Source organism: Ptychodera flava, chromosome 21 (assembly GCF_041260155.1).
Source record: "Ptychodera flava strain L36383 chromosome 21, AS_Pfla_20210202, whole genome shotgun sequence".
NCBI lineage: Eukaryota > Metazoa > Hemichordata > Enteropneusta > Ptychoderidae > Ptychodera > Ptychodera flava.
In genome coordinates, this window is record NC_091948.1 from 31056096 (window position 1) to 31083099 (window position 27004).

The window sequence follows — 27004 nt, forward strand, 5'->3', positions numbered from 1 at the left end:
AAAACCGCACGTTTTCTGAAACATAACGTACTCGAAAAGTTGTTTACCCATAGAGGTCGCCTCTACGGACCGTTGCAGGGCTGTGGTGGAGGCCGTATAACGCCGGGAACACATAGACCTGTACGCAGGGCTACGTTTGAACACGCTATTTAAAACGCTACCACTCCCAGATTATCCGAATATTGAATTGTTCGCTGATCTGATCACAGAGTTTGAACTTTGAACCTCTTTTGAATAACAAATGAAAACTAGTTTCAAATTTCAAGAAGGCATTAAATTTTACAAACGAACACCAGGCAAAAGTATAATCGGCCAAGTTGACGACCCGCAACAGCCAATATTCACACACAAATCACATGCATTGGGAAGGTCATTGTAACGTTATAGTCTCAATCCAGTCTATAATCTGATTTCGCAGACATGTCACAACGAAAACCGTAGTACGATTTACCAATACATATCGTCTTGTCGTCGAACCACTGGATGTGACATAGAACGTTAAATCATTTTTCTGCACTTTATTTTAATCTTTTGCGAGCTAAAACAAGCTCATTGAGTTTTTTTTATGTTTTATGACGAACTGATTAGGTTTGTTGAGTCAAAAGCTTTAAGTTCCATGGAACACATCTTACTCTTCACTTGAAATGACTTGGAATGTGACACAGTTGTTATAGTCACTGTGACATAAAATGTGAAACCAAAGAATAAAAGTGAATTGTTCAGCCGAGCATGCGAATCCTCAAACCACTTGAAACCTTACTCTGGATTCTTCAAGATGATTATCTTTGTTTTGATTACACCATTACACCGTATCCTCTTTTGTTCAGTTCCATCAGGAAAATATCTGCGTTTCGACTGAAGTAGAGAAAGAGCACTGTTTTGTTAAGTCTCTCTCCAATGTAAATGAGTCATGATTTGCCAGTTCATATGCTTCTACTGGATACAAGCGTCATACCAATACTAACAAATTTTCCATGTACATGTGCATTCTTCTACGTGAATTGATGATGGTAATGATGATGATGATGATGATGATGATGATGATGATGATGATGATGATGATGATGATGATGACGACGACGATGATGGTGATGTTTCTTCTATTTCAATGAGGAGATGGCGACAAGTATGATCATAGTTGTTGTCCTTGTTTTGTTGTTGGTCTTACGATCAATTGAAATTCTGGTGACTTACATCACCCTGGAAACAAAGGATTAGACGACGATCAAGTCATTCTGACTGGGACACCGTGCCAGCTTGCATCGTTGTCTTTCACAATGGGAACCCCGAATAAACGAGTACATGTTCTAGGTTTATTTGTAACCTGTATAACGAGTTCACTGTCTTTGATTTTGTCCAAAACGTGCTGTGAACGCAAACAGATAGAATAACATTTCTTAATACTAAGGCTCCCCCGCCCCTCTTCCTTCCCCCCTTTCCCTTGTGCCTCCTCTCGTCTTCTTTCCCATTCCCCATCCTTCCGCGGTTTTAATGACCTTGTAAATACTGACAGATCATACTGTAAGAACAATTTTAAAACAGAGCTTAGCCCAATGATGTCATAATAGCAATGGATTAATGTCGGTGTGCGACTAACAATACGTTTGTTTTAGTTGATATTTGAGAAAAAATTGCGAATTCGATTAACATCAGTTTTTGCACTATTCTGGTAAAGCAATACCGTTACTTCTATTCATGCGTACAAGGCGAGTGTTCCAAGGCTTGATTCTAGTTTATAATGAACCAAAAAAATCCTACATCACTTTTAAATGTTTTAGCTCGACGAACGAAAATTCAAGTTTGAGCCTGTGAATACTATACAGTGGGGCCTGCGTTGTACCGGACTTGAAATGTAAAGAATTCTACTCGAATCGAAGTAAATAACTCAGAGTTAATAGGTATCATAATTATATAAGATGATGAACATTATAACACAGAGCAAACATTTGTAAAATGACTGAAACATTACTGCTGTGAAGTAAGACTAGGACGTACTGTACGTCAGAAGAGAAAAGATATTGGCCAGGAAGAGGCGCAGCTGTCTGTTCACGTGTACGAGGGTAAAATCCTCTCTTACACAAAAGAAAAAATATAATCTAGGGGAAAATTACGACTATATTTTCCAAGTCCTACAGACTATTCTAGTACTCATCAAAATCACAGCCATTCGAGATGACAATTTTGCTCTCTACGAGAACGTATAAAATCCCGATGTGTTATTGCTACCAATGAATTTCAAGGTCAAATCCTGTGAACACACAGTTAGACTAGCATCCTGACTTTGAATAACATTACTCTATCGTTGAAGAGATCGACCAGTCGATTAATGCGGCATGACCACGACATAAATCAAGACAGTACAGGGATTCATGTCAGGATAAGTGACAGACGAGATTCTCACTTGACAGCATACGCCCTCACTGGCTAAATAAATACATAACTTAATCAGGTTTACCTTTTCAGGTAACTGGTGAATACCTTTATAGGACATCCCTTTGATGTAAGATTTGCATAGATAAAAATATTTGGTTCTGGTTTGTGAGAGTCATGATTGGAATTCTTTTTTTCTGTCGTTAACTTCTGATATACAAGAAATTATAGAAATTCCTTCCTGGAGAATGTCATTTGAAAGGGTAGCATAAGTCTCATCAATTTCATAGGGTAGTTTACATTAAACAAAGTATCAATGATCCTAGGAGATTCCTATTCTTTGATGGATGAGAAAGCTTTAAGTCCGATTGGCAGGATTGATAGCAGGATTGATAGCAGAGGGACAAACGAAAAACATGAGTGAAGGAAATGGTAGAGCCAAATAACAATTGCGTTTGGGTGAACAGTAAATAAGATGAGTTTTGAAGGAAAATTTGTATAATTTCACTGATAGTTGACGTTTGGAGTAAAATGCAGAGGGAGATGACTTTACGTATAGGATAAAGCCCGAGCACGAGGGCTCTTCTGGTATATAAAGTCCAACCCAACGATAAAATGTCGAGGCCGCAGGCCGAGACATTTTATCGTAGGGTTGGACTTTATATACCAGAAGAGCCCGAGTACGAGGGTTTTATCCGACTTAAAAACTATCGCCCCTAACTGATATATTTTCGTTTTCAATGTGTTTACGTCAACCGTCCCCTTTGTCAATGTAACATGTTTAGGATATGAAGTAAAACTTTTATTTGTGAAACAGCCTTCCAATTTAATGGAACATCCTATAACTGCCCTAGGGCACATTATATAAATACCCTAGGGCACAGCAGATTTTGTGTTGCAGCTGGTTTCCCCTGTGTTACCAAATTTGAATATTAAAATGTACCAGATGTCTACAGAATATGACATGTTCACTTTGATTGGACAGTACTTTACTACGCGCTGTCATTCATTTCTGGAATTTGGTGACCAAGGCTTTATGAGTAAATAAAACATCCTGAATTGAGCACTCTGATTGGTCAATCAACAGTAGATAGTTTTTACTTAGCAAACCAACAACAGTACAGCAAATGGGCCAAGTTGCTATTCAATAAGATTGTGCAGAGATAGAGTGGCATGAAGCACATGAAAGACTATACAATTGTAAACTTGGCATTGTATAATTACAAGTACAAAACAGACTGCTGAGTCTCAGTGGTAACACTTGTTTTGCAAGTGATCTGCTTATAAAGCATCACTGGGTTGATACAAAATTGAATCAGTGTTTTTTTCAGAACTTTAGACATTCTCTTCTGAAGGTTTGAATTTCGACTGTTGACTGCTGCTTGTCCAGTTTTTGCATCTTGATTTCATTTCAAAGTGATTAGTCAAGCCTTCACCACTAAGCTGATGGTATAAGCATAGAATTCAAACCCAATGTCATGAATATATGGCACAACGGCACAGGCTACATCAGTATTTTAGGCAAAGAAGGCATGTGGGACTGTTAAGAGTCTAGCTTAAATTCTTCCTTTGAAGAGCCAAACAGTATAAATGTTTCTGCACTGAATATACATTGTGACAGCATAGGGACTTGCAAAACAGTGCAATGCAGGATTATCAAAGTTAATTAGGGTGGGATTCATGGGTGCAAAAATGGAGGGAAGTGCACATAAACAAACACACAATGACATCACTTCTATGAGTACTGAGCTTTTAATAGAAATGTCTTTAAGCCAATCAGATCACAGAATCCCACTGACATCACATCTGTGTGTGTGTGTGTCAGTTACAGACAATGGGGAAAAAAAGGCAAACTTAGGCTTGCAATACTTTGGTGTGTATTATTTACAAATAGGTTGAATATTTTCGTGTATGTGTTAGAAATACTTTGATATACACTCGGGTTTATTTTAACCCATCACATTAGACCAAAAATTTGCTTATATTACAAATACTCAACAACAAGTTGTAAAAGACAAGTCTTGAACAGGATCAAAATAACAGAAATCACAACAAAAATAAGATACACAGTAATTCCTGACTGTTCTGCATAAATACAACTGTACAATACACATCTTCCTCCACTGCCTTCTTGGAGTTCTTTCAAAACTGAATCATTTCAAATTTTGCTGAAGTGTCAAGAGAGAGAGAGGTTGTATTGACTGAAAAGCCATAGTTCAATGTAGGTGGTTCCACACACCAAGTGACCGACCATAGTAGAGCATCATTTAAACATCATTAAAATCTTGTCTCAAAGAATGGATTTGATTTCAGTGTTTTGCTTTGTTTTAGTGGAGCAGGCACTTCATTTGGAGTTTCTAGTTGATTGACATATCATTGTTCACACTATGAGAGTTACATAACAGACTATAAAATCAAATCGATCACCTCTACATTTTATATCTATATATTGTCACTGACATATGCTGATGAATGTACAATCTGGAAATAATTTACTAAAAAGGTGTTCTTGCTCCTAATTTCCAACTGCATTTGGGTTTTTTTTAGAAAGTGTTATTTCTTGGAGTGCTATATCTTTGAAACATTTCTAAACTTAACAATGTAGTGTGTTGAAAGTTGAAAACTTCCATGTGACAGGGAATAAACCTGACGATGCACCATGAAGGCAATTGTTTTGCTGTTAGAGGCAGGGCTGTGGCTGTCTTTTCTCACATATACGCTTGATAATCAGTGAGGAACTGTGGCAATCATAGCCATAGGAAGGTATTTATATCGCTAACACTTGTCATCAAAGATAACAAACAATGCAATAAAAAAGACAATGACAGGGAAGTACACATTTGACTTCAAATACTGTTACTCTTTTGTACCAGTAACACAAATTGTACATACTGCATTCAGCACCATTACTGGTGATACAAATACATTCACACTAGATGAAATCACAATGTAGATTCTATATTGCTTCCTATGAAGTTTTCCAACATGTGGATTTTTGATGCAACAAAAACTCAGCTGACAAGACAGATTTCCCTTTGTAATACAGTGAAACCTGTCCTTATCAACACCTCTCTAATAAGGACAGATTTATCAAACCAAAAGTTACTCCTTGAATAGAATTCCACTTGTCTATTAAGGACTCCTCTGTATTGAGGACACTTTTTCCATTCCTAAAGGTGTCCTTAATACACAGGTTTCACTGTAAGTTAAAGGGAAGTTAACCAAGGATGATTTTTACATATGTGCTAGTTTTGTGGTCACTTACCCCGGAAAAGCTATTTTCGCCATTTATAACTCGCAAATTTTTTACAAAAACCGATAGAAATAGTACAGGAAGTTGCCCATGTAATTTGAATCATGGGAAAAAGCGCCAAGCTTGGAGCTTGCATAATATGATATGGAAGGGACCATTTTCCATGGATATGGCATTGTCCACTCACCCATGCTTAAACCAGGCTGTGCGTATTTATGTAACTTTTGTTTATACTGAGTATCCTTGCATAAACGATGATTCACTTATAATAAACTGTCCACTGTCAGATTTTGTGTTGCTGTTTATTACCGTGTTACTGTGAGTGGACAATGTTTGTGCCATACCCATCCGGAGATGGTCCCTTCCATATCACATTATGCAGAAGCTCCAAGCTTGGAGCTTTTTCACATGATTCAAATTACATGGGCAACTTCCTGTACTATTTTTATCGTTTTTGTAAATATTCTTGCGAGTTATAAATGGTGAAAAAAGTTTTTTTTCTGGGTAAAATGACCACAGAGCTACCACATATGTAACAAGTCATCGTTGATGACACAGTCCCCGCTTGTCCATTTTGTTATAATCTTTGATGTCTAGGTAGCTGTGGTCTAGGTAGCTGTGGAATGACATTGATGCAACGGGTGCATCAGGCCTGTGACTTGCATAATAAAGTAATCTGAGGAACATTCAATAAATGACTCATCTCTGCCGGTAATGACCACTCAAGGAACTTTTGATTACCGGTACATCACACATAACGATGCCCTTACTGTCTCCAGTGTCATGATGGCACATACTATACACAAGGTTTGGTGGAATTTTCGAAATGGTATGGGATCGGGTATGTTGTTGTAATCAGCCATTTCGGATCATATAATGAAACAAATTAATGTGCACAAGAATGCAGCCATAGTATTTTATCTTCGTATGACGTTTGAACAAAATCAGTCCATCAAAAACAGTGACCTATGTTTATGTTTCAAAGACATAAAAAAGTCACCCCAAAATTTAAATCAAATGGCTGTCTATTGACCATATGGATCATAGCAAAAAATTAGTAGACATGCATATGTATGCAATAGTACTTTATCTTTGTACCAAGTTTCAACAACATTGGTTAAAGAATATTTGCATATGATTAAGCCTCAAAGACATGAAAAAATCCAAAAATGACCATCTGACAGCGATATTGGAAAAAAATGACAATCTGGCAGCCATATTGGAACATGTCACGAGGTAAATTGACATGTATATGTATGCCATAGTGCTTGATCTTTGTGCCAAGTTTGGACAAAATGGGTGTAATGACCTTTGAATTACGATTCAAAGACATGCAAAATTCCAACAAAATGGCAGTTCTGCAGCCATATTGGATCCTATCGCAAGCTTGATACACGCATATGTATGCCATGGTGCTTTGCCTTTGTGCCAAGTTTGAACCAAATCGTTCAAGGATGTTTGAGTTTGGTTTGAGTTATGAAAAAATCGCAAAAAAATGGCCGCCTGTCAGCGCCTGTCGGCCATATTGGATCATATCACGAGATAAATTGGTCTTCTTATGAAGGGCATAATGTTTTGCTTTTGTGCCAAATTTGAACAGAATTGGTTCAAGGATGTCTGAGTTATGGTTTAAAGACATGAAAAATCGCAACAAAATGGCCGCCTCACGCCCATATTGGATCGTCTCGCAATATAATTCTACATGCATATGTAGGACATACTGTTATGCCTTTGTGTCAAGTTTGAACAGAATCGGCTCAAGGATCTTTGAGTTATGGTTCAAAGACAAGAAAAATCGCAACAAAATGGCCGCCACGCGCCCATATTGAAACATATCGCAAAATAATTTGACATGGATATGAAAGCCATAGTGTTATGCCTTTGTGCCAAGTTTGAGCAGAATGTGCTCAAGGATGTCTGAGTTATGGTCCAAAGACATGAAAAATCGCAATAAAATGGCGGCCTCGCGCCCATATTGGATCGTATCACAAAATAAATCGACATGCATCTGTAGGTCAGAGTGCTATGCCTTTGTGTCAAGTTTGAACAGAATGGGTTCAAGGATGTCTGAGTTATGGTTCAAAGACACGAAAAATTGCAAACAAAATGGCCGCCTCGTGGCCATATTGGATTGTATCACAAAAAAATGTGACATGCATATGTAGGCCATACTGTTATGCCTTTGTGGCAAGTTTGAACAGAATCGGTTCAAGGATATCTGAGTTATGGTCCAAAGACATGAACAATCGCAACAAAATGGCCGCCACGCGCCCATATTGAAACATATCGCGAAATAATTTGACATGGATATGAAAGCCATAGTGTTATGCCTTTGTGCCAAGTTTGAGCAGAATGTGCTTAAGGATGTCTGAGTTATGGTCAAAAGACATGAAAATCGCAACAAAATGGCGGCCACGCGCCCATATTGAAACATATCGCAAAATAATTTGACATGGATATGAAAGCCATAGTGTTATGCCTTTGTGCCAAGTTTGAACAGAATCTGCTCAAGGATGTCTGAGTTATGGTCCAAAGACATGAAAAATCGCAACAAAATGGCCGCCTCGCGCCCATATTGGATCGTATCACAAAATAAATCGACGTGCATCTGTAGGTCATAGTGCTATGCCTTTGTGCCAAGTTTGAACAAAATTAGTTCAGCAGTGTCTGAGAAACTGTTGATGACGGACGGACGGACGGACGGACGGACGGACACACGGACGGGACCCAATCTATAAGTCCCTGCCGGACTTCGTCCGCGGGGACTAAAAATCATCCTCGGTGAACTTCCCCTTAAACCAGCAATTCAAATGGGCCATGGTAACACACAAAACCATGTGCACAACCATGCTTAGAAATATGTATATTTCAATGCATGTTTGTACACATGGGTTTGTTTGTATTGTTACCATGTGATGTCTTGGGTGTACTGAGTCTGTAGAACACTGTGTGTCCTTTTTATTTCCGAGTAGAATTTGTAGGAAGCAAGCCGCTATATGGTAGATATGCATTTTGCACATTGAGAAACATAGGAGAAACATGGAGAAACTACATCAACAGCAAGCAAAACATACACAAAAGTTACAGGGATTAAATAATGTCTGTCCATGTTTTGGAAAGTAAATTGACTATGACTCACACTCATTGTGAGTTACAACATACAGTATTGAGTACAGAATTCAAATGGCTAACTATTCCTGGTGTTACATGACAAAAATACCTCTCTGTAAAGAAAGCTGGAAAGCTGGAGTTGTAGATGCAATGGTGAAGAAATCTTGCTGGTCTAGACTTTAGCCAGTCAGTATATGGTTTGCACAGCCACCAATGACTGACTAGATTCTAGAGCAGCAACTAGTTGCTTTATGCTATATGCTATACCAATGTCATTAGAATTTAAAAAGCTGGGAATTAGGAAGCAACTCTCACTTTTGAAATCAGCTGATTTATTTCATTAGACTTTAGCCCTTGTTTAGAACTCAAAACTATGCATGTTTAACCTTTACATGACAGACTTCCTGGTCACCTACCAGAACTAGCCCCCCTTCAGGCCTGACAAGGTTACAGTGGAAGTTTGAAATGGAGGCTATTTCAGGAGCTGATGCTACAAAACATCCTGTTGCATGTTTACGATTTCATCCTATCTCCTGGAGTACAAAGTTTCAGCCAATCTACTGAAATCAATACCACAGGACAGAGACTAGTGGTGGTAAAGGCTGGGACAGTATTATATTTTCACAGTGAAGTTTGATGTTCTTAAGATTTGGTAGATCAAAACCAGTTTATACATGAAGTCTGATATCAAATGCCATATTTAAACTGCCCAACCCCTGTGTAAGTCTAATATTTACAGATATACATCAGTTAACCATTGGACCCCAAATCACAGAGAAAACCACAGTGTCCATGAAGTGACTACGTCGCAATTTACATGTATATACCATTATTCCTTTGAATAGCTACTATGATATGAACTCTGATGGAACTTTGCACTGACTGTAATGGCTTTCACAGAGTCATTAAAAATAAACAAAAGCAAAGGGCCTTTCTAACAAACTTCTAAACCATGCTTTGAAGTTTCCACTTCTTTGGCAAGCAGCTCTGCAGAACTTTAGTGTTTTTGTAGCTTTGGGTACAAAATTATCAAATATTAAATTTCAAAAACAAAGGCTTCATTATGCACAGTGAATTAATAGGCATTGTTTTAAATATGCAAATGAACCAATGTATTATCAGTGGAGGAATATTCAGAGGCCTAAAATTGTGCACTATCTTCAAAATGAGTAATCCTTGACTACATTTTATCATACATGTAGTCTAGTGTCCATCTGTCCATTCAGCTCTACAAGCCAAGTACTTTTGGAGAACTGGAAATGGATGGACAGACACTAGACTAATTATAGCTACTGGCAAATACAGATATTGGATAAACTGGCAGATTCGTAAATTTGCTACAAAACCATGTTAGCATAAATGCATTTTAACAACCACTCAGTGTAAACAGAGAGACATTCTCCTTACAACCTAAATGTTGATTCAACTTAAGGTAATATGCGCCTCGAAAGTGAAAGACTTAAACTTTTGCTCAAACTTTCCTTAAGGACTATTTCAACCATACTCTTTCGAAATCAAGAATAAAAATCGGGGGTCACCGTGCAAATTTTGGAACTAGAGAAAAAAATAACCATAGATTTACCGATATTTGAAATTCAGAATGGCCGCCATCCCTGTGTTAACTCTATGAAAAAATTTCAAATTTCGAAAAACTATTAAGCTGGTGAAGTATTTTTACACCAAGAGCTTTAAAATGAACCCCCACAAGCGGTATATCAGAAGGGAATTGTAAGAGTTTGTGAGTCCGAATGTCTGTCCCCGCGGTGCGTTCTACCTTAACATGGTATTGCCTTTTGTAACTATCTTTAAAACATGTTATTTTAACACAAGCAGTCTGTAATTATATATGTGTGGTGCTGATCTCTCTAAATTGATTAAAAACTTATCAAGTTTATAAAAGTTTGCATTTTCATGGCCTTGAAGTTTTAAAATCAATTGTTCATCTGTGATACTCTCATTATCTGATCTATGGAGTGTGGACAAAGTCTGACATCAGCAAGCATAAGGCATCGCACAGCGACAAGGTACATGCCTTTCCTCTGCTGGACTCACTAAGTATCTGTCATTATGATAATACACCTGTGGAGTGCATCAACCAACATAAAATAACTGCCATGAGACGTCACATTCTGAAGGTTATGCCATAAACCACCCTCTCCCTCAATTTCGCATATCTGCTGATTACTTTCCGGTCAAAAAATGATGTATTAAAATGTTACAAACAGACAAACCACTTTCATATGATGCATATACACACAGACAATATCTCACAGTCTATCTGATCAAGGTTATAATACTGTACAAAATCTAGTAGTGTTCTCAGCAACCACCTGAAGTATATACATGTATAGACAGCAGCATGAACTTTCAAAACATTCAATTTGCATCTAGAAAAAATCTGTTATGAAATGTTTCCCTTCTCATCAATTAGCCATTCCTACTTTCTTGACAGTAATAATATATTTGATAATTTTCCATTCTTTTTCCTTGCACAGAATAAGTTATTTTTTTCTGTAACATGAGATGGTGCACAGATCATAAAACAGTAAAACTCAAAAGTTCAAGTTTCACTCTTTTCAAAACCCCACTCAACTCTAATCATCCAATCCATGACACTTGAGGAGCTGTAAGTAGGTATAGCAGGAACACTGAAGCATGGAAGTAAGGAATTCTTGTCAAAATGATAACAGGTGAGATGTCAAGCACAGGCTGCTGTACAGTACCCATTAAAATGGAAGGAATTTCAATGTCAAGACAACTAATATTTGCTGTGATATTTTTGTTCTACAAAGAGTTGTCACTCAGTTTCAAATCTGCAATCATATGACTTGACCTACATGCTGAATGACCCGAGAGCAAACTGTACATAATTTGACCTATGACCTCTGAAGTTGGAAAAGTTGTATTCTGTGCATCCATAGTCAATGGTGTCATAAAAGTAGTTCTTCAGGGAATTTTATATTGTATGGTTCTGGAACAGTCGCCCCTTGGACAGTTACCCCCTAGACACTTAACCTGACCCCATCCCTAACCCTATGACTAGCTATGTCTAGGTGATAAATATCCAGGGGGTTACTTTCCTCATACTGTACAAGTGATTGGGATTATCTAATAGTGTTCTAGGACAGTTACTCCCAGATATGCACCCACTGCATACTTACCCCAACCCTATGGTGAATTGGTTGATGGGAAATGTCTGTAAGGTATGTACCAGGGTTACCCTATCCTTATACTTCAATGAAAAGAGGTTTTACTTCTACTTTAGTGTGTACTCCAGCTTGCTTTTGGTATAGAGTATGGAACCATGCCAGTGGGACAGTTTATAATTCTCTCCTGAAAATGGCAAATTCTCAGACTGAAAGATTAAGTTGTGTCATATTGACAAGGTAGGCTTCACAAACACGAAAAATGTGGTTTAGCTTAATTACGATAATAATTAAGTCCACTTATAATATGTAATAATAAACTGGTTTGTTTTATAGTGTATTCAATGAGCAATGTGGGTAGTCTGTCCAAGCACACTGTCAATAAACTCTTGGGAACAACATGATTGGTTTCCACAATATCTCATTAAGGACAAATATTCAACAATGCATTTTTCCTTTTTGATGTGAGTCAACGGCAGCACAACACCTGTAAATGACTTAATCTATCAGTCTGGGGCACTTTCATGAAAGAATGCCAAACTCATTCATGGCATAAAATATTATGACGGTTCCTTCAGGAGTAAGTGATATACCTTCTGAGGCCTACAAAGTCTTAATTACATTACAAACTTTAGAAACTACAGATTTCTCATCGTACAATACTACAGAATGCATAAAATTACCACAAAAAGCAGCTTAATTAACAATATCAATTTTTCGCCCATGTCAGTGTCAGTGGATGTCCTTATCTGCTACGAATGAGTTAAGAATGAGTCGGCATTTTGCTATTTTATGAAAAATGAAAAATTTAAAATTAAGCAGAAAAGGAAGAAGAAAAATCCTGTTCATGATGTTGATAACTTTATGAGTACATCTATTAATTCACTTTTTCTATTGGCCCTGCTAAAATGAAAGCAATTGAAAGCAATGTGTATGTGAACATTTGAGTCTCTGACTTGCAAGCATATGTACTGTACCACTTGATATGGTTAGTGTCACCATGGTTTTATACTCTTGGCTAAAATGTTGTATGGATCATGTATGACATGCTGACTGATTTGACACAACATTTATACTCAATGTTTAGGTGAACTTCATTGATTTGAAATCAAACGTAGAAACACAGCATGTATGGTGTGATTTCTTAGAAGCACATAGTAAGTCCTGATGATTTCATTATCCTATTGATTCCATTACTTTAATCATAATACAAGGGGGCCAGCACCCACTGTTTCTGTGGTTCAGTGGAGAATCACAAGGCTGATTGACAGAAATTCAGCAGTAGGTAGGGTTTTCTTTCCAACACTTTGATGTCCGTCAATATTGATGCTAAGCTCATCATGATGAGGGATATCAAGTTGTACAACAGTGCAGTTTGTGAATTCAGATGAGATTAGAATGGAAAAACAGAGTGAACAATCATTGTGTCGCTTTTTAAAACATTGAAAATAGAAGGAATGGCAATGTGATGAAATTCGAATTGGCATTTTACTGCTCAATGTACAATGTACAGGTGACTTTGTGATCTGTATATTTTCCTTTTTCTGGCCATGGTGACTTTGGAACTACTGTGAAATTAGCCGATTCCCTGTGTTTAATATGGATCATGACATTTTTTGAATGAAAACCTGCATATCATTTTAGAATTAAAACTTATGGATACTACAAACCATAGCCATGGTAATTTCTTAAACCAAACTTGAAATTAAAAAGGTGTTAGTGCATCGTGAACATTTTGGACCAGACTTGGAAGTTCCCAGCATAAATGTAGCAGCTTTTGGCAACGTTAGAGTATGGAAATTTGCAAAATACTTAACATGTATGACATCTTAATATATGAGCAGTCAGTGACACTTGCAGTGTATATTTGAATCTGGGTACAAATATATCACTCATCCTCCATCCCAAGAGTATTTTACTGTTGTCTTTCTACAGAAAATGGTTGTTTACATGTAAAGACATCATTACAAGTATGCAAATCATATGAAATTCAGCAAATATTTGCATAATTCGGAGAAATTTTTCATACTAAAGTTTGCCAGACCTGCCGTCATAAAAATACACTCATTGCAACAGAAATAACAAAACAAAAAACCCCAAACAAACCAAATAGACTGCAATGTATATAGTCCTTCAGTTGTTATACTGAAATTCAGAAATTCATTTGTAAAAGCTAGAGGAAATAATTATGATGATGTACTTTGAAAAGTAACTGAACAGTGTTCATTATATTAACACATGGAGTAACACCTGAAACAAGGCCTGGATAGTCTGTAAGCATGTCTCCATATATGGACGGCACTCCATGCTGTTCCGGGTGCAAAACAGTGCATATTGCCTTCATAGTGACAGATTGGCACATCCTTCTATGACTGGGTCTGTATGTGGCATTATGTTGATGTCCATAATATCTAACAAGGTTCTCCAAGAGAAACCGGTGGACATTTGAGACTTTTTCCCACATCCTTGCATCACTGGCCACCTCTGTTAAAAACCAGGAAGTCATCATGACAGCAAGGTCAAGAAAAAATAGGGTTACATTAGATAAACAACACTCCTGCTTGTGTAGCTTGTTATGAATGATGAATTTGATTTTTCAAAATGTTTTCAAAACGTCTTTTAATAAAAAGCATAATTTTTACTGGTTAATCATATTCATCTTGGAAATCATAGACGGAGTCTCCCGACCTTGTTTGCCGTGAAGACGGTGACGTAGCCCCACTGTTTCCTGTGCTATTGTTCCCGCCTGAACCACTCCCATGTGAATTCTTGGTCTTGTCTTCATCATCAATTCCTTTACGACAAACTGGACAAGTGTTATGCTGTAAACAGAAATGGAACAGAGAAACAATGTGGAACAATTCCAAGATAATCAAACAGATGGAAATTACAAATACATTACACTGTCTTTATTGATGCTCACAGGGTAAGGAGAAAAGTATGCATTTTGGCACAACTCAATGTCTATCTATTAAAGGGACATAAGCTGTAACTTGTGGCAAGTTTTCAGTATTCTGCTTTTCTGTATATCAACTACCGTGTCTGGTTCTAATCCGTTTGTCAAGCTGAAATTTCGAGTATTCTTTTTGTCAACACAGCTTGTATGTGTGAAGTGATCATTGTGTTTATTGTTTACAAATGAATTCTAGTCCGGACTTGAATACAATTTTCAGCAATAACAATGGAGATTATACTCATATAGGTTGTATTGATATGCTAAATACTTGGCATTAAATTACAATTTAGGGATTCAATGCAGAAAGTGTATTGAAACCACAAAACAAAAGTTCTGAAAAAATAGCCAAAAGATACAGCTTATGGAGCTTTAACTGTATGACTTTTGAAGTACCAGAACACTGTCAAGTTTGTGGTAACTCTTCCAGGTATTGATAGTTTTATAGCTTTAATCTTTCCCTGATAGCACAGTTTAACTCAATCGTATGAATGGCTTCCATGGGTCTATACATATGTAAACTGCACAGACTATATTTCAGAAGGTTGAAATAATTCAAATCCCTTTTTTCTGTAGCCATCACTTCCTTATTACATTAGATAGTGGGCTATCTGGAAGAGAACAGACCAATGTAAGCTATACTTACCAATTCTAACCATGGAACAATGCAATCATTATGGAACATATGTTTACATGGAAGTCTCCTGACAGGCTCATCCAGAACAAAATCTTCCTTACACACTGAGCAATCTAAATTATTTTCTGAAGGGGGAAGAGAGAAATACAAATTCAATATTAGTTGTACCTTAGTTTTTTTTGCAAGTCATAATTTTTGTTTTTCACATGTAGGTCTTTAAAATTTTGCTACAATCCCAAGAAGTTTTATAGCCAAAGCACAAGAGGTTTAAAGGAACAAAGTCGGCCATTTTCATGAATTTTGTTTGATACCAGATGCTACGTATATTGTTGGACATGTTGAAATATACTGAATGAATGGGTGACCATGCATATATTCGACCCTGATTTTAGACACGATAAATGAAACCATTGCAAAAATGAATTAATGGTCATGACTATTAATTCATTTTCGCGATGTTTTCATTTAATTTGTCCAAAACCGGGATCGAATATATGTATGGTCACCCATTCATTCAGTATCAAACAAAATTTATGAAAAATGGCCGGCTTTGTCCCTTTAACAGCCAGTCAAGGTTCAAGACGTTTTACAGCCAGTTAAAAAGCTGATTCAGTAAATGATTTTATCTTTGGCATTCAAAATTGCAGTTTCATAGCTTTACACTGTAATCAATATTACCAACAGCATAGACACAAATAATCAATTTGTCAGCAATAGTAATGTACAGAGGAATATATTTCACAAACCAAAAGGTGTTATGTGAACAACAAAATTTATTTTCAGATGATTTTTTGTTGACTTATTTTTCCATATCTAATGTTTCAGATCCAACATTTTTTATGTACGGTGTATTGATGAATATTTCTTAAGCATGCATAGCTACGAGTGAATACTTGTTAATGGTGCATAATCATGTATCTCAGATCATAGAAAGGATCATTCTAGCGTGTGCTCATGACATTTTTGAGCGGAAGCTACATGTTATTTGGGTGTACTGGCATTTCTTAAATCCATTATACTGTTCATTTACACAGAGTTATCCCTATACTTTTTTAGCCCTTTACCTCAAAATTTTGGTACGACCCAACATTTTCTTTAGCAAAGTTGGATCTCTGCATTTGGAAATAGGTGTGAAAGGGGAGAGCTTGTCCCTTCTAGAACAGAAACCAGAACAATTGTGTAGATTGTCTCTTTTGTTCATGATGAACAAATAAGGACCAAAATCACTATAAAAGTCAAATATTGATGCTCACCTGTATCTTCTTTTGTAACGTTAATTGTGGGAAGTGAAGCTATTTTGTCCTTATCTGCAGGAGGTGGCCCTGTTCCTTCCAGATTATTTAATAGCTGAGTATGTACAGTGAGAAAGAAGCAATTAAGTACTTGAGGAAACTGGACAGAGTTGAAAGCAGTAGCAAAATATTTCTGCCAACAATGAAATTTTTAAAAATACCCAACAATCTATCCATCTGTTTGACATTCATGCCAACACCATATCAAGAGCACATACAGTCACTGTTAATAAGAAGCTTTATCTCATGATAGGTCAATATAAATATCGATCAAACTTCAAGAACACATTTACAAAATTGATTTTGTCTCACCTGCGTAATAATTGTATCTAATCCTCCTGTGCCCCATGCATAATCACCGGGGTTGCCATGGAGATTCAACATTTGACTGATTCAGAATAAACAGAGAAAGACAAAATGTAAGAACTTCATTCAATATTGCCATGTGAAATGTTTATTGTGCTGTAATGTGCTGACATACCATCTTGGAAAGGCTGTGTTCTGTACTTTTCCAAAACTGGCGCCACTGCAGAATTTCAATGTGACTGTGAAAATGATGAACCTTATCAGTTCATTTCCCTGTACATAAGGAATGCACCGACATTCAGCAATGAAAGGCTTACTGAGCAAATGTGAAAGCTTTGGTATTAGCTCACCTCACTACACATCTACCACAGAACTATAAACTAGCATGTGTTTTTCTGTATTTATACTTACATAGGAAAACCTGCCGGGCCTGCTTGAAAGACTGCAGCACCTCCTAGCCCACCTAGCAGCTGCTGGAGAATCCTACAGTGACAAAATGTATACCAAAATGAATAGAATGTAATCAGAAAGCAATGGAAGAGTGCTAACCACATTTACAGTGTTCACAACAATGTATGTTTGTTGACTGCCAAAATAAAACTCACATAAATTATAAGTCTTGCTTGCTATCATGGATGACAACTACAATGGAAGTAATTAAAGTTTGGCATATCTGTCGGTAGAAATGACTTGCTAATACAGGTCACTGGGTGTTGATGTACAACAAACAATATACCATGATAATGTTGGACTAAATGAAATGGTCACCCAGTCTGAAACCTGACCTCAGTCTGTAGTGTACATATATGTGTCCGCATCAGACAGTCACAGTGGTTAGATTGTACAAATGTTTTGATGGCGATCAAAACTTACACATAAAACTTTGATCAAAAGAACTGTGGCAATATTTTGCAGATCAACCAACTGCTCATGAATATTCATTGGGATAACGCCAGGACAAAACAACACTATCCTCAGTCCTTCCAGTCACAACAAACAGCAGTGTGGACAAAAATCACTAAACTTTAATAACTCTAAAATTTTGGTCTTTCCAAGACACTATTTATGCATGATCCTCAAAAATTTTAATTTAAAAAAGAGATCATTAACTTTGAAATGTAAACGTATTTAAAACTTCAGATGTACATCAACCTGGCAATGCAATATAAAGCACTAAAATTAAAGACAAAATTTATAAAAACTTACATATGGCGATTAGTAATTTTAGCTGATATCATAATTCAGCTACTTTCATGATCACATAACAGACCTATCAAATAGAGTTCTCCCTAAAGGGTGTATCAGGGCTAATGTCCCTTCCTTTTTGACTGAAAGGTTAGGGCAGGATAATGAGTCCTTACGGTTGGTGTTAAATTACTTTTCAGATAAAAGAATATTCAAAGATGTTAAAACGATGGGATATTGACATAGTAAGGATTACTGTGACCCTTTATCCAGATAGAATAATCCCACTCCGCAGTCACCATCGTTTATTTTCATTCACATCAAACATTTTGGTTTTATTTTCATTCACATCAAACATTTTGGTTTTATTTTCATTCACATCAAACATTTTGGTTTTATTTTCATTCACATCAAACATTTTGGTTTTATTTTCATTCACATCAAACATTTTGGTTTTCATCCTCCAAACATTCAATTCCATTTGTTTAAAACAATTATGACTATTAAAATTTTCACTGCTATATTATTGTTTTCACAAGACGCTGACCATTTGATATTGGAAAGTTGAGATACTTTAACTTGCAGGCAGTGCATGCCAGTTCACAGTTCACACTATGCTGTTGATCGGCAGCATACATGATGTCTTCGTTCCAACTTTTTTTATTTTAAGATATGATTCAAGAGAAAATTTCACCACATTGTCAGGTCTGTATCTAGGGATTGTGTAATCAGTTTGATTTGAAACAGTGATATAAAACACTGTGTCAGTTAAGCTTGGAAATTGTTGCTGAGTTTTGCTGTCATTTGCCTACAGATGTCTATTATTATCAATGTCAATGTGATTGTGGCATGCCAGTTCATGACATCATGAGAATATAAATTTTGTCAGTAATATTTTTATCCTACCAATGTCTTTGGATGTAAATTGATTTTAAAAGTAATTGAAAGTTTTAGTTGAGTTCACTAACATACATAAATTAGCATAAATGAAGCATTTATGGCAGATATCATGGGTTGCTTGAGTATAAGCCCCTGTTTTGTGCCATCAAGCTAGGGGCTTATACTTGCCTAAGTACATACATGTAAGTTACTGCATGGTCTACTAAGGAACAAGGAATATGCAGTTCCATTTAGAAGAGTAATAACTTACATTTTGATGGGTCATGTTTAACTGTTTCTCTTTCAAATCTGGGAAAATCTGTTACTCACATATCTATTGCTCGTGCCCTGTCATTCCGTGAATTTGACCTTCGAAATGATATCCTAGTTCCGGGAAAAGCTCGATTTCTCGATCTCTCTCTTTCAGCTCTTTCCGTCTCTCTGTTATCTTGGTTTTCACTAGAAGACGACGACGATGATGATGAGGAACTGCTACCGTCATCATGACTATTGGGAGGTGAAAATGTCTCGAGAAAAGCTCTACTCCACAACTGAGGAAGAAAATTGTACAACAAAAGTGGTGATAAGTCTAATAGATCCAGTATCTGATTTGAGTAAGACAAGTAGTTGAGTTCACAGTTCTGAGTCTGATTGCACCTATGGACAATTATCTAGAGTCTGGTACATACCATTATAGGTCAAGTGTGTGTGAAAAGGATGTAGGGGATCTATAGGTACATGAATTGACAAAAAGTGACTGTCAGGTGTTTTCAAATGATTAAGCATGTATGACAAACGTTCTTGTCAAAATGGTGAAACAGCAAAATAAAGAACCAGCATATCCGTGCTGAGATAATCATTTGTTATTATGATAACCATCTGACAAAGCAAACTGTTATCATTGTGGGAACTGAAGGTCTCTAATCAGATATCAATGAACTTGATTGATTAGATCTGGACATTGGATAGAATCGTTTACAGCAAAGGTGAGCTCTTGACTGTCGCTTGTTCCACTCACTATACAACTACGTCTACTACCTCTAAGCAAAAGCAATGGCTTGTAAAAAAGCTTGACCTATGATATGGCATTTCTCAAAAAAAAAATGTGACAATTTTCCAGAAGTATAATTGCTAGTGAGTAACTGTTTTTCAAAAGTGAGAATAATAGAATCCCACACCCCAACGGGTTGGGATGGAATGTCTGCACACGAGTTGGGGAATTCTGTCTCACACGAGCCGAAGGCGAGTGTGAGACAGAATTCCCCAACGAGTGTGAGACATTCCATCCCAACCCATTGGGGTGTGGGATTATTTTTCTCACGTCCCTCCAATATCTTTAGAAAATTGCATTTTATTGTGGTAGGTTTATAATATCAAAAACCAGCACCCGATTGCTCTTGTTTCATTTGTATCATTCCGCACAGAAAAATGAAGTTCCTTTCATTGATGAGCATATCAAACACGTTAACATGTATATTACTGATATAGCAATTTTGTTTTGTTGGTCAGCCACAAAATTCTCCAGGTCATCAGAGGAAAATGTTGCGAAGCAGCTCCGTGGCCATCTGTTGATGACATTGCATGAAAGCTGTCGTCTGCTACAGCCTCGTGTGCAAATGGCTCGCTCATCGAAGTCTTTCGCTAACTGTATCGCTGTCAAGTCAGTTCTTCTCCAGAAAATATGTCGACGAGCGTAAACAGCCGATAGGATTGTAATGGCCTGAATTCTCCCGTTACAACATAAAAGCGGTCATCCTCCGTGTATTTGTTGCCGACGCCGCGCTGACCGTACTCAAATCTAGAACAACCTGTTCACTCTGCGGTTCAGTCGTCTGTCCGCTATAGTGCCAGTTGTACATTACGCGATGTTCTATTCGTCAAATAATTCGTACAGAGAACTGGGCGCTGAGCAGAATTGACCAATCAACATACGTTTCACATACGAGGTGTTCGGTCGCGCAACAATACAGAGTGTGAGAACAAATTGATCTCACACTGTGTTCTCACACTCCCAGCGCACTGGGGACGTGAGAATACATACAGACAGTTGACAGTTGCTTGTGACAATTTGGCTTTTTTATTTGCTTGCTGGAGCTGTGCCACAGCCCTTAGCACTCAGACCTACCGCCTATGGCATTTGGCTCAAGCATGTATGGCACTTACAATAAATGCTTCTTGACCTGTTATGTGTCAGACATCTAAAATATCAGGCACAATATAGGCTGAATATGAATACTATTGTACAAGTAAAACCAGCAAACAATCTTATCAGAGAATTACAGTATGTCTGTGTATACTGTATCATAAGGAAGTAGAAATGGCACATGTACACTGAACAGCTCTTTGGCACTATAAAACAGCGTCAATGACACTTGGCTCACATTTTGTTCAATGTGGAAGGCAAGAGTGAGTATACTTAACTAAGTTTACCCCTGGGAACATGCATACCAAGTTTCAATGCAATCAGACGAGTGATTTCAGAGAAAATTTTTTTTGACCAAAAATTGGGAAAAATTGCCCCCAAAATACAAATACGAAAATTTCACTAAAATTTCTTATTAAGTTTCAAAGCAATCCAATGAAAACTTGGTAGGAAATGATTTTTTGACCAAAAATGGGAAAAATTGCCCCAAAAATACAAATATGAAAATTTCACCACAATTTGAACAAATCTGACAGAGACCAACCCTTGGATCATGCATATCAAGATTCAAGGCAATGGGACAAAAGCTCTCAGTGAAGACGATTTTTTGACCAAAACGGGAAAAATTGCCCAAATATACAAATATCAAAATTTCACCAAATTTGATCAAATTTAACTATAGTCACCATAAAGGACCTGCATACCAAGTTTCAACCACATCTGGCCTGTGGTTACAGAGTTTTAGCAATTTGCTGGATTTTCCCTTTTTTACCTCATTTGCATATTTTTTACACAAACAAACATGTTCATTTGAACAAATTCACATCTCTAGCCCTGGGTGCACCTGTACACCAAATTACTAAGATGGTAGGTGCTGCAGTTTTGGAGTTTTCGATGTGGACGGACATACATCTGCTCACACTGATATAGAATAGATACAGACCTGCTGACCCACCACATACATGTATGAGCTCTCTTTGGTATACCGGTACATACATGTACATATACCAAATGTGAGCTAAAAATCAGAGACCTGATCATTAGCCTATCACGCAAAAGCAAACATGGAACAGCAAAATGATAAGGTTACTAGTATATATGTAATTTGTGGTTGTTAAAGAATCAAATGATTACCCTACACTTTGGAACAGCCTGTTTCTGACTAACTGTTATTTTGTAGTAAAAGAGTTGTATATAAAGCAGAGTCTTCAATCATACTTAGCAGCCTCATATTTCTGATTTTGAAGACAAAATAAAACGATTTGTTTACAGTCATTATTTACACACAAAATACCAGTGGATCAAACAACTGGCATCCATGTTCTTGTAGGATACCTGATGTACATGGTATTTCATGGCTATCCCGGATATGATCTGGAATGTCAACAAACAAAACTAAATTCAGAAGCAAAGCATGTGTACTTTCAATACAATTACGACCTGTACATGTACATAATATAATTCTCTTTACTGTCATTGAGCTGATTGACACATACAATTGTTCCACATACAGTAATGAAGTAATATTTCACTACGCCTGTCAAAGTAAGAATGCCACATGGATACAGCACACACCCCTCTCCATACGCGTTAACTTTGAAAACTGTGTTCACTTACTTAATTTGTCTTTTTTGCCTGATTTTATGAGTAAAATTTGTTAATATTTCACATCGCTATCATGTAGCATTCCAGATGTGTTCAGAATAGCCCTGCTTATATTAATAGATGCATTTAACGAATCAACAGAGAACCATGTGTTGCCTCCCTCACCCCTCTCTCTCTGTCTTTCTAGCTCACTTGCTCAATAGTCTCTGATATGTTGGCAGTGATTACACAATACCTTTTACGATGCATTTTTGTGCGATCAAAAACAACAACAACTAATTTGCCATCACAAAGGCAGCAAGGTTACCCATAGGTAAATACAAGGTCACCTTGGCTGTATCTCGTAACTTTATGTCTTGAAACCTTGTTGTCTATTATTAGCTTTTCCGATTGTAAATTGTTAAAGGTTTGGTAGATTTTCTGAATGTTACAATGGAAAGACTACTAAGAAATCACCAGTCATGAGGTTACATGTGGGGTCACGGGATAAGGTCACAGGTCTCCTTAACAATATTGATTTTTGTTTATGAGCATTGCATATCTTGAGGTGGATCTTGTATTTGAAAACTAAAATTGAAAATAAAGTCTTTTCTCATGATACCATATTTCACTCATGAAAAACGTTATGCAGTTGTACTGTGTTTAAAAAATTCATGTAATTTGTGTCATAAATATTGATGCAATACTGAAGACTAAAAGGACCCTTTGCTAAGCTGTTGTAAATTTCAGCATTATCTCAGAGGTTGAGTTTGTATGTACTTTTTGTTGGATCCCACATGTAAGAGAAGCACCAATTTCTCTCTGTTGGCATCCTGAGAGTACCAGTGAGTTCTGCCATTACGACAATGATGTGGAAAAGATCTTCCCGGTACCAATGATACACCCAGAGTCTGAATACTATATACACCATTGAACATGATGGGCAGTTGCCAGTAAAAGTTGGAAATTCAAAACTGCAGACTGCAAATGTGCAAGAAAGTACACATACATCACAGGTTTTGAAAGTTGATAGGTTGAGAAACTACTGGCTTAAGTGGAGAATAAAGTGGTAATCTCTAACATTATGTTAAGTTTCTAATAGGGATTTAGTTTCAATCTTTTGCCTGGCTGAGCAACTTTTATAATATGATATCAGCCTTGCTATACACACTAGTTGTTGGCATTTAATAGACTTGTGATGTGTTCTGTGATCATGTAATGTATGTCACCATTAAAATACTGTTAATATATAGCTCACTTAAATGCCAATATAGACTATAACCTTTTGTTACGATGCCAAATGTGCATAGATACTTAAACATGTAAAGTTCAAAAGTATTGAACGAAACATTGAAGCAAGTTTTACCCTTTGCAAATTTATCAATCATAGTACACAAATCCACTGACTGTACATGTATATCTATTATGACAGAACAGAACTCACTGTCGTAAGCTAGTCAGCTATTAAGGATGTACGAGCGGTACGCGCACGTGGAATTTGTCACTTCCCATAGGATTACATTGAAATCTGCTGGAAAATCAATTTCTACTATTGTCATTTTCATGAAAATTTGCACAAAGCTCAGTCTAGTGATCAAATAAAATGATATGGTCAACGCGCTAACTTTTGAGATAAACAGCATTTAATTTTTTGTCCATAGAAAATGCATTGGTAAAAAATGCTGACTCAGCATTTTTTCTCATAAATGGCAAAATTCATGGTCATGTATCTCAAAAACGAGCATGGTGACCCCTATATTTTATCACACATTTTGATAATACTTACAAAGGAGAATCCAAAAATCGACAATTTAGAGAAATGACATTACTTTTAATTTTACCGATCGTACATCCTTAAATAATTCTTGGATTGAAAAGTTGTTACATATTTGTATGTACTGTATTGTACATTTTAACTTGTTCTTCATAAATTGCAAATTTGTTTGATGTACAAGATGTTACTATTATCAGCCAATAAAAAAATTTGTTGCTAGGTGATGGCCTATGTACATGTGATATTGTGTAGTTATCGCAAACACAGTTTATAGATTTTGGCATACACTTTCATGTTCTGCCATGTAGTAAAGTGAATTAAAGAGCCTTGGATGACCTACCTCTGCAAAATGTGCGGCTGGGTCTTGTTCTGTGTTGTGAACACCATCTTCTGTGATGTCACTGTAACACAAACAGTTAAAATTAATTGTTCCACTCACATGTAAGAGTAAAATGTATCAGACTCTCATGTCATGAACTGATTAAAACTGAGTGGTATACTGTCGCTCGGTGTGATTTATTGCTATTATATCATAACAGTATATTGAAATTCTGGCATGAAACGTCAAAATATGAATTTTGCTCTTGCCAAGAACTTGCGCGTATGCAAGCCGTGGTATATCGTGAATATACCACAGTTCTTTTCACGTCTCGACCAATCAGATCACTGTATTTGTGCCGTCAATATACTGGTATGATATAATACCCAATATTGCCTGTTTCTCTATTGTATCAGAATAAGTGATTTATGCTGCGTCAAGACATGAGACGAAGTACAGTATCATAAAATACTTTGTATTGAGGTAAATGTACTGTAGTATGCACCTCAAAAACTGAAAGACTTAAACTTTTGCTCAAACTTTCCTGAATGAAACTTCAACCATTCTCTTACCAAATAATGAACAAAAATCAGGGGTCACTGTGCAAAGTTTGGTATTAGAGAAACAAATCACCTAACATTTATGATACATGTATTTGAAATTGAAAATGGCTGCCATACTCAATTGTGAAAAATAAAATTTTCGATTTTGAAAAACTAAGACTGAAAATCTTGCTTACTCCGAGAGTTGATATTTTTCGGTTATCCAAACACTACCCTCAGTCTAGTGTTGAATGTTGCCTTTGTAATGTGTGGATGGTTGGGTGACAATTTATGCAAATAACATGATAACAATAAATTTACATGTAAAATATACCGGTATGCATAGATAATTCTAACCACCTTCTGTTTTTGTGACCATGAGGATGCAAGCACGGAAATGGAAGATCAAATGACGTCCAACAGCACACTCAAAAACATCATCTAAAGCATTCAACTCACACAGTGTTTGTGCTATGGGGAGTAACAGTACAAAGAACACCACAATAGCCATTGTCAGGTGCATGTATATGTAATCTTGTAACTTTGCAAATTGGTTGGGTTTATACAATGACACTATTGCAGGCATTCTATACTTAGTAACACTCTTTTTAAAAGATTTCTTCTGTCACATTTTTGATATTGATGTTTATCACAATATAAATATAGCAGGCAAACAGTGTACCAAAACAAGGTTATCAGCAGATACAAAACATCAGAGAAATTCTGCTGGCAATTCTGCTTTATAAAATCTTTCACTTAATTTTTTTCCGTTTAATTCTGCTGGCAAAATTCTGCTTGATTAGAAAAGGCACCATGGAGCAGTGGTTAGGGTACAGACTCACTATTGAACCAGGTAAGTCCAGAGTAACGGAATCACTGTTGGTGGATGGTGAATTTGAGAGTCCAGTATGGTGTTGTGCCCTTGTTGAGTGAGGCATTTTAGTCCTCATTGCTTGATTGGCTAATGGGAAGTGGGTAGCTAATCCTGTTAATGGGCATTCACCTGTTGGATTGAGGATTGAACAACAAAACAAAACAAAACAAACAAAGAAACCCCACTCCAACAGCAACAACTTTTGATGCATTTTTGTGTAACATGTAAACTACATGTTCTTTCACCCAAAGTCTTGTTACTTCAGCCCAGTCTTGAACTTGTTAGTAGAGTTGGTGTAGTGCGTACACTGTAAAATGTTATTGCTGACATCTGAATTACTATGCAAATTGTACACAGTGTGTTGCACCGGCAAAGGCTAGTACTCTGTATCGTAACAGAACACAGAAAGTCCACAATTTACTATTGGGATCCCATTCTAATGTACTCCTAATCCTGATATAACTGCAGTTATTTTGTTGCAAAACTCATAGCCAGTATTTTTGTGTGGTACTTCAACACAGTAACATTAGAATTTTGTTCAGTTGCAAAATCGGATTACTTTACACTGAGTTTCTTTACACACAGTTTCATGAGAATGACAATTTGTCTATTTGCAGTAACTAGACTTCAGTGTTT

At 36.8% G+C, this 27004-nt stretch overlaps 1 protein-coding gene across 3 annotated transcripts in view; it reads right to left on the reverse strand.

The window, feature by feature from the left end:
• Positions 1-779: 779 nt before the first annotated feature.
• Positions 780-27004, reverse strand: part of LOC139122012 (E3 ubiquitin-protein ligase RNF115-like) — a 36850-nt gene continuing 10625 nt past the window's right edge. Inside the window, exons 3-10 of one of the 3 annotated variants that reach the window (XM_070687353.1) lie at positions 24974-25034; positions 19463-19683; positions 17480-17551; positions 17075-17150; positions 16724-16817; positions 15480-15595; positions 14569-14702; positions 780-855 (exon numbers count right to left, since the gene is read on the reverse strand). In XM_070687353.1, the coding sequence (XP_070543454.1) occupies positions 795-855; positions 14569-14702; positions 15480-15595; positions 16724-16817; positions 17075-17150; positions 17480-17551; positions 19463-19683; positions 24974-25034 (835 nt within the window). In that variant the 3' untranslated portion in view covers positions 780-794. Of the gene's footprint in view, positions 856-12188; positions 14365-14482; positions 14703-15479; positions 15596-16723; positions 16818-17074; positions 17151-17479; positions 17552-19462; positions 19684-24973; positions 25035-27004 lie in introns of those variants that run through there. The other 2 variants (XM_070687356.1, XM_070687355.1) reach the window with 2 other exon arrangements.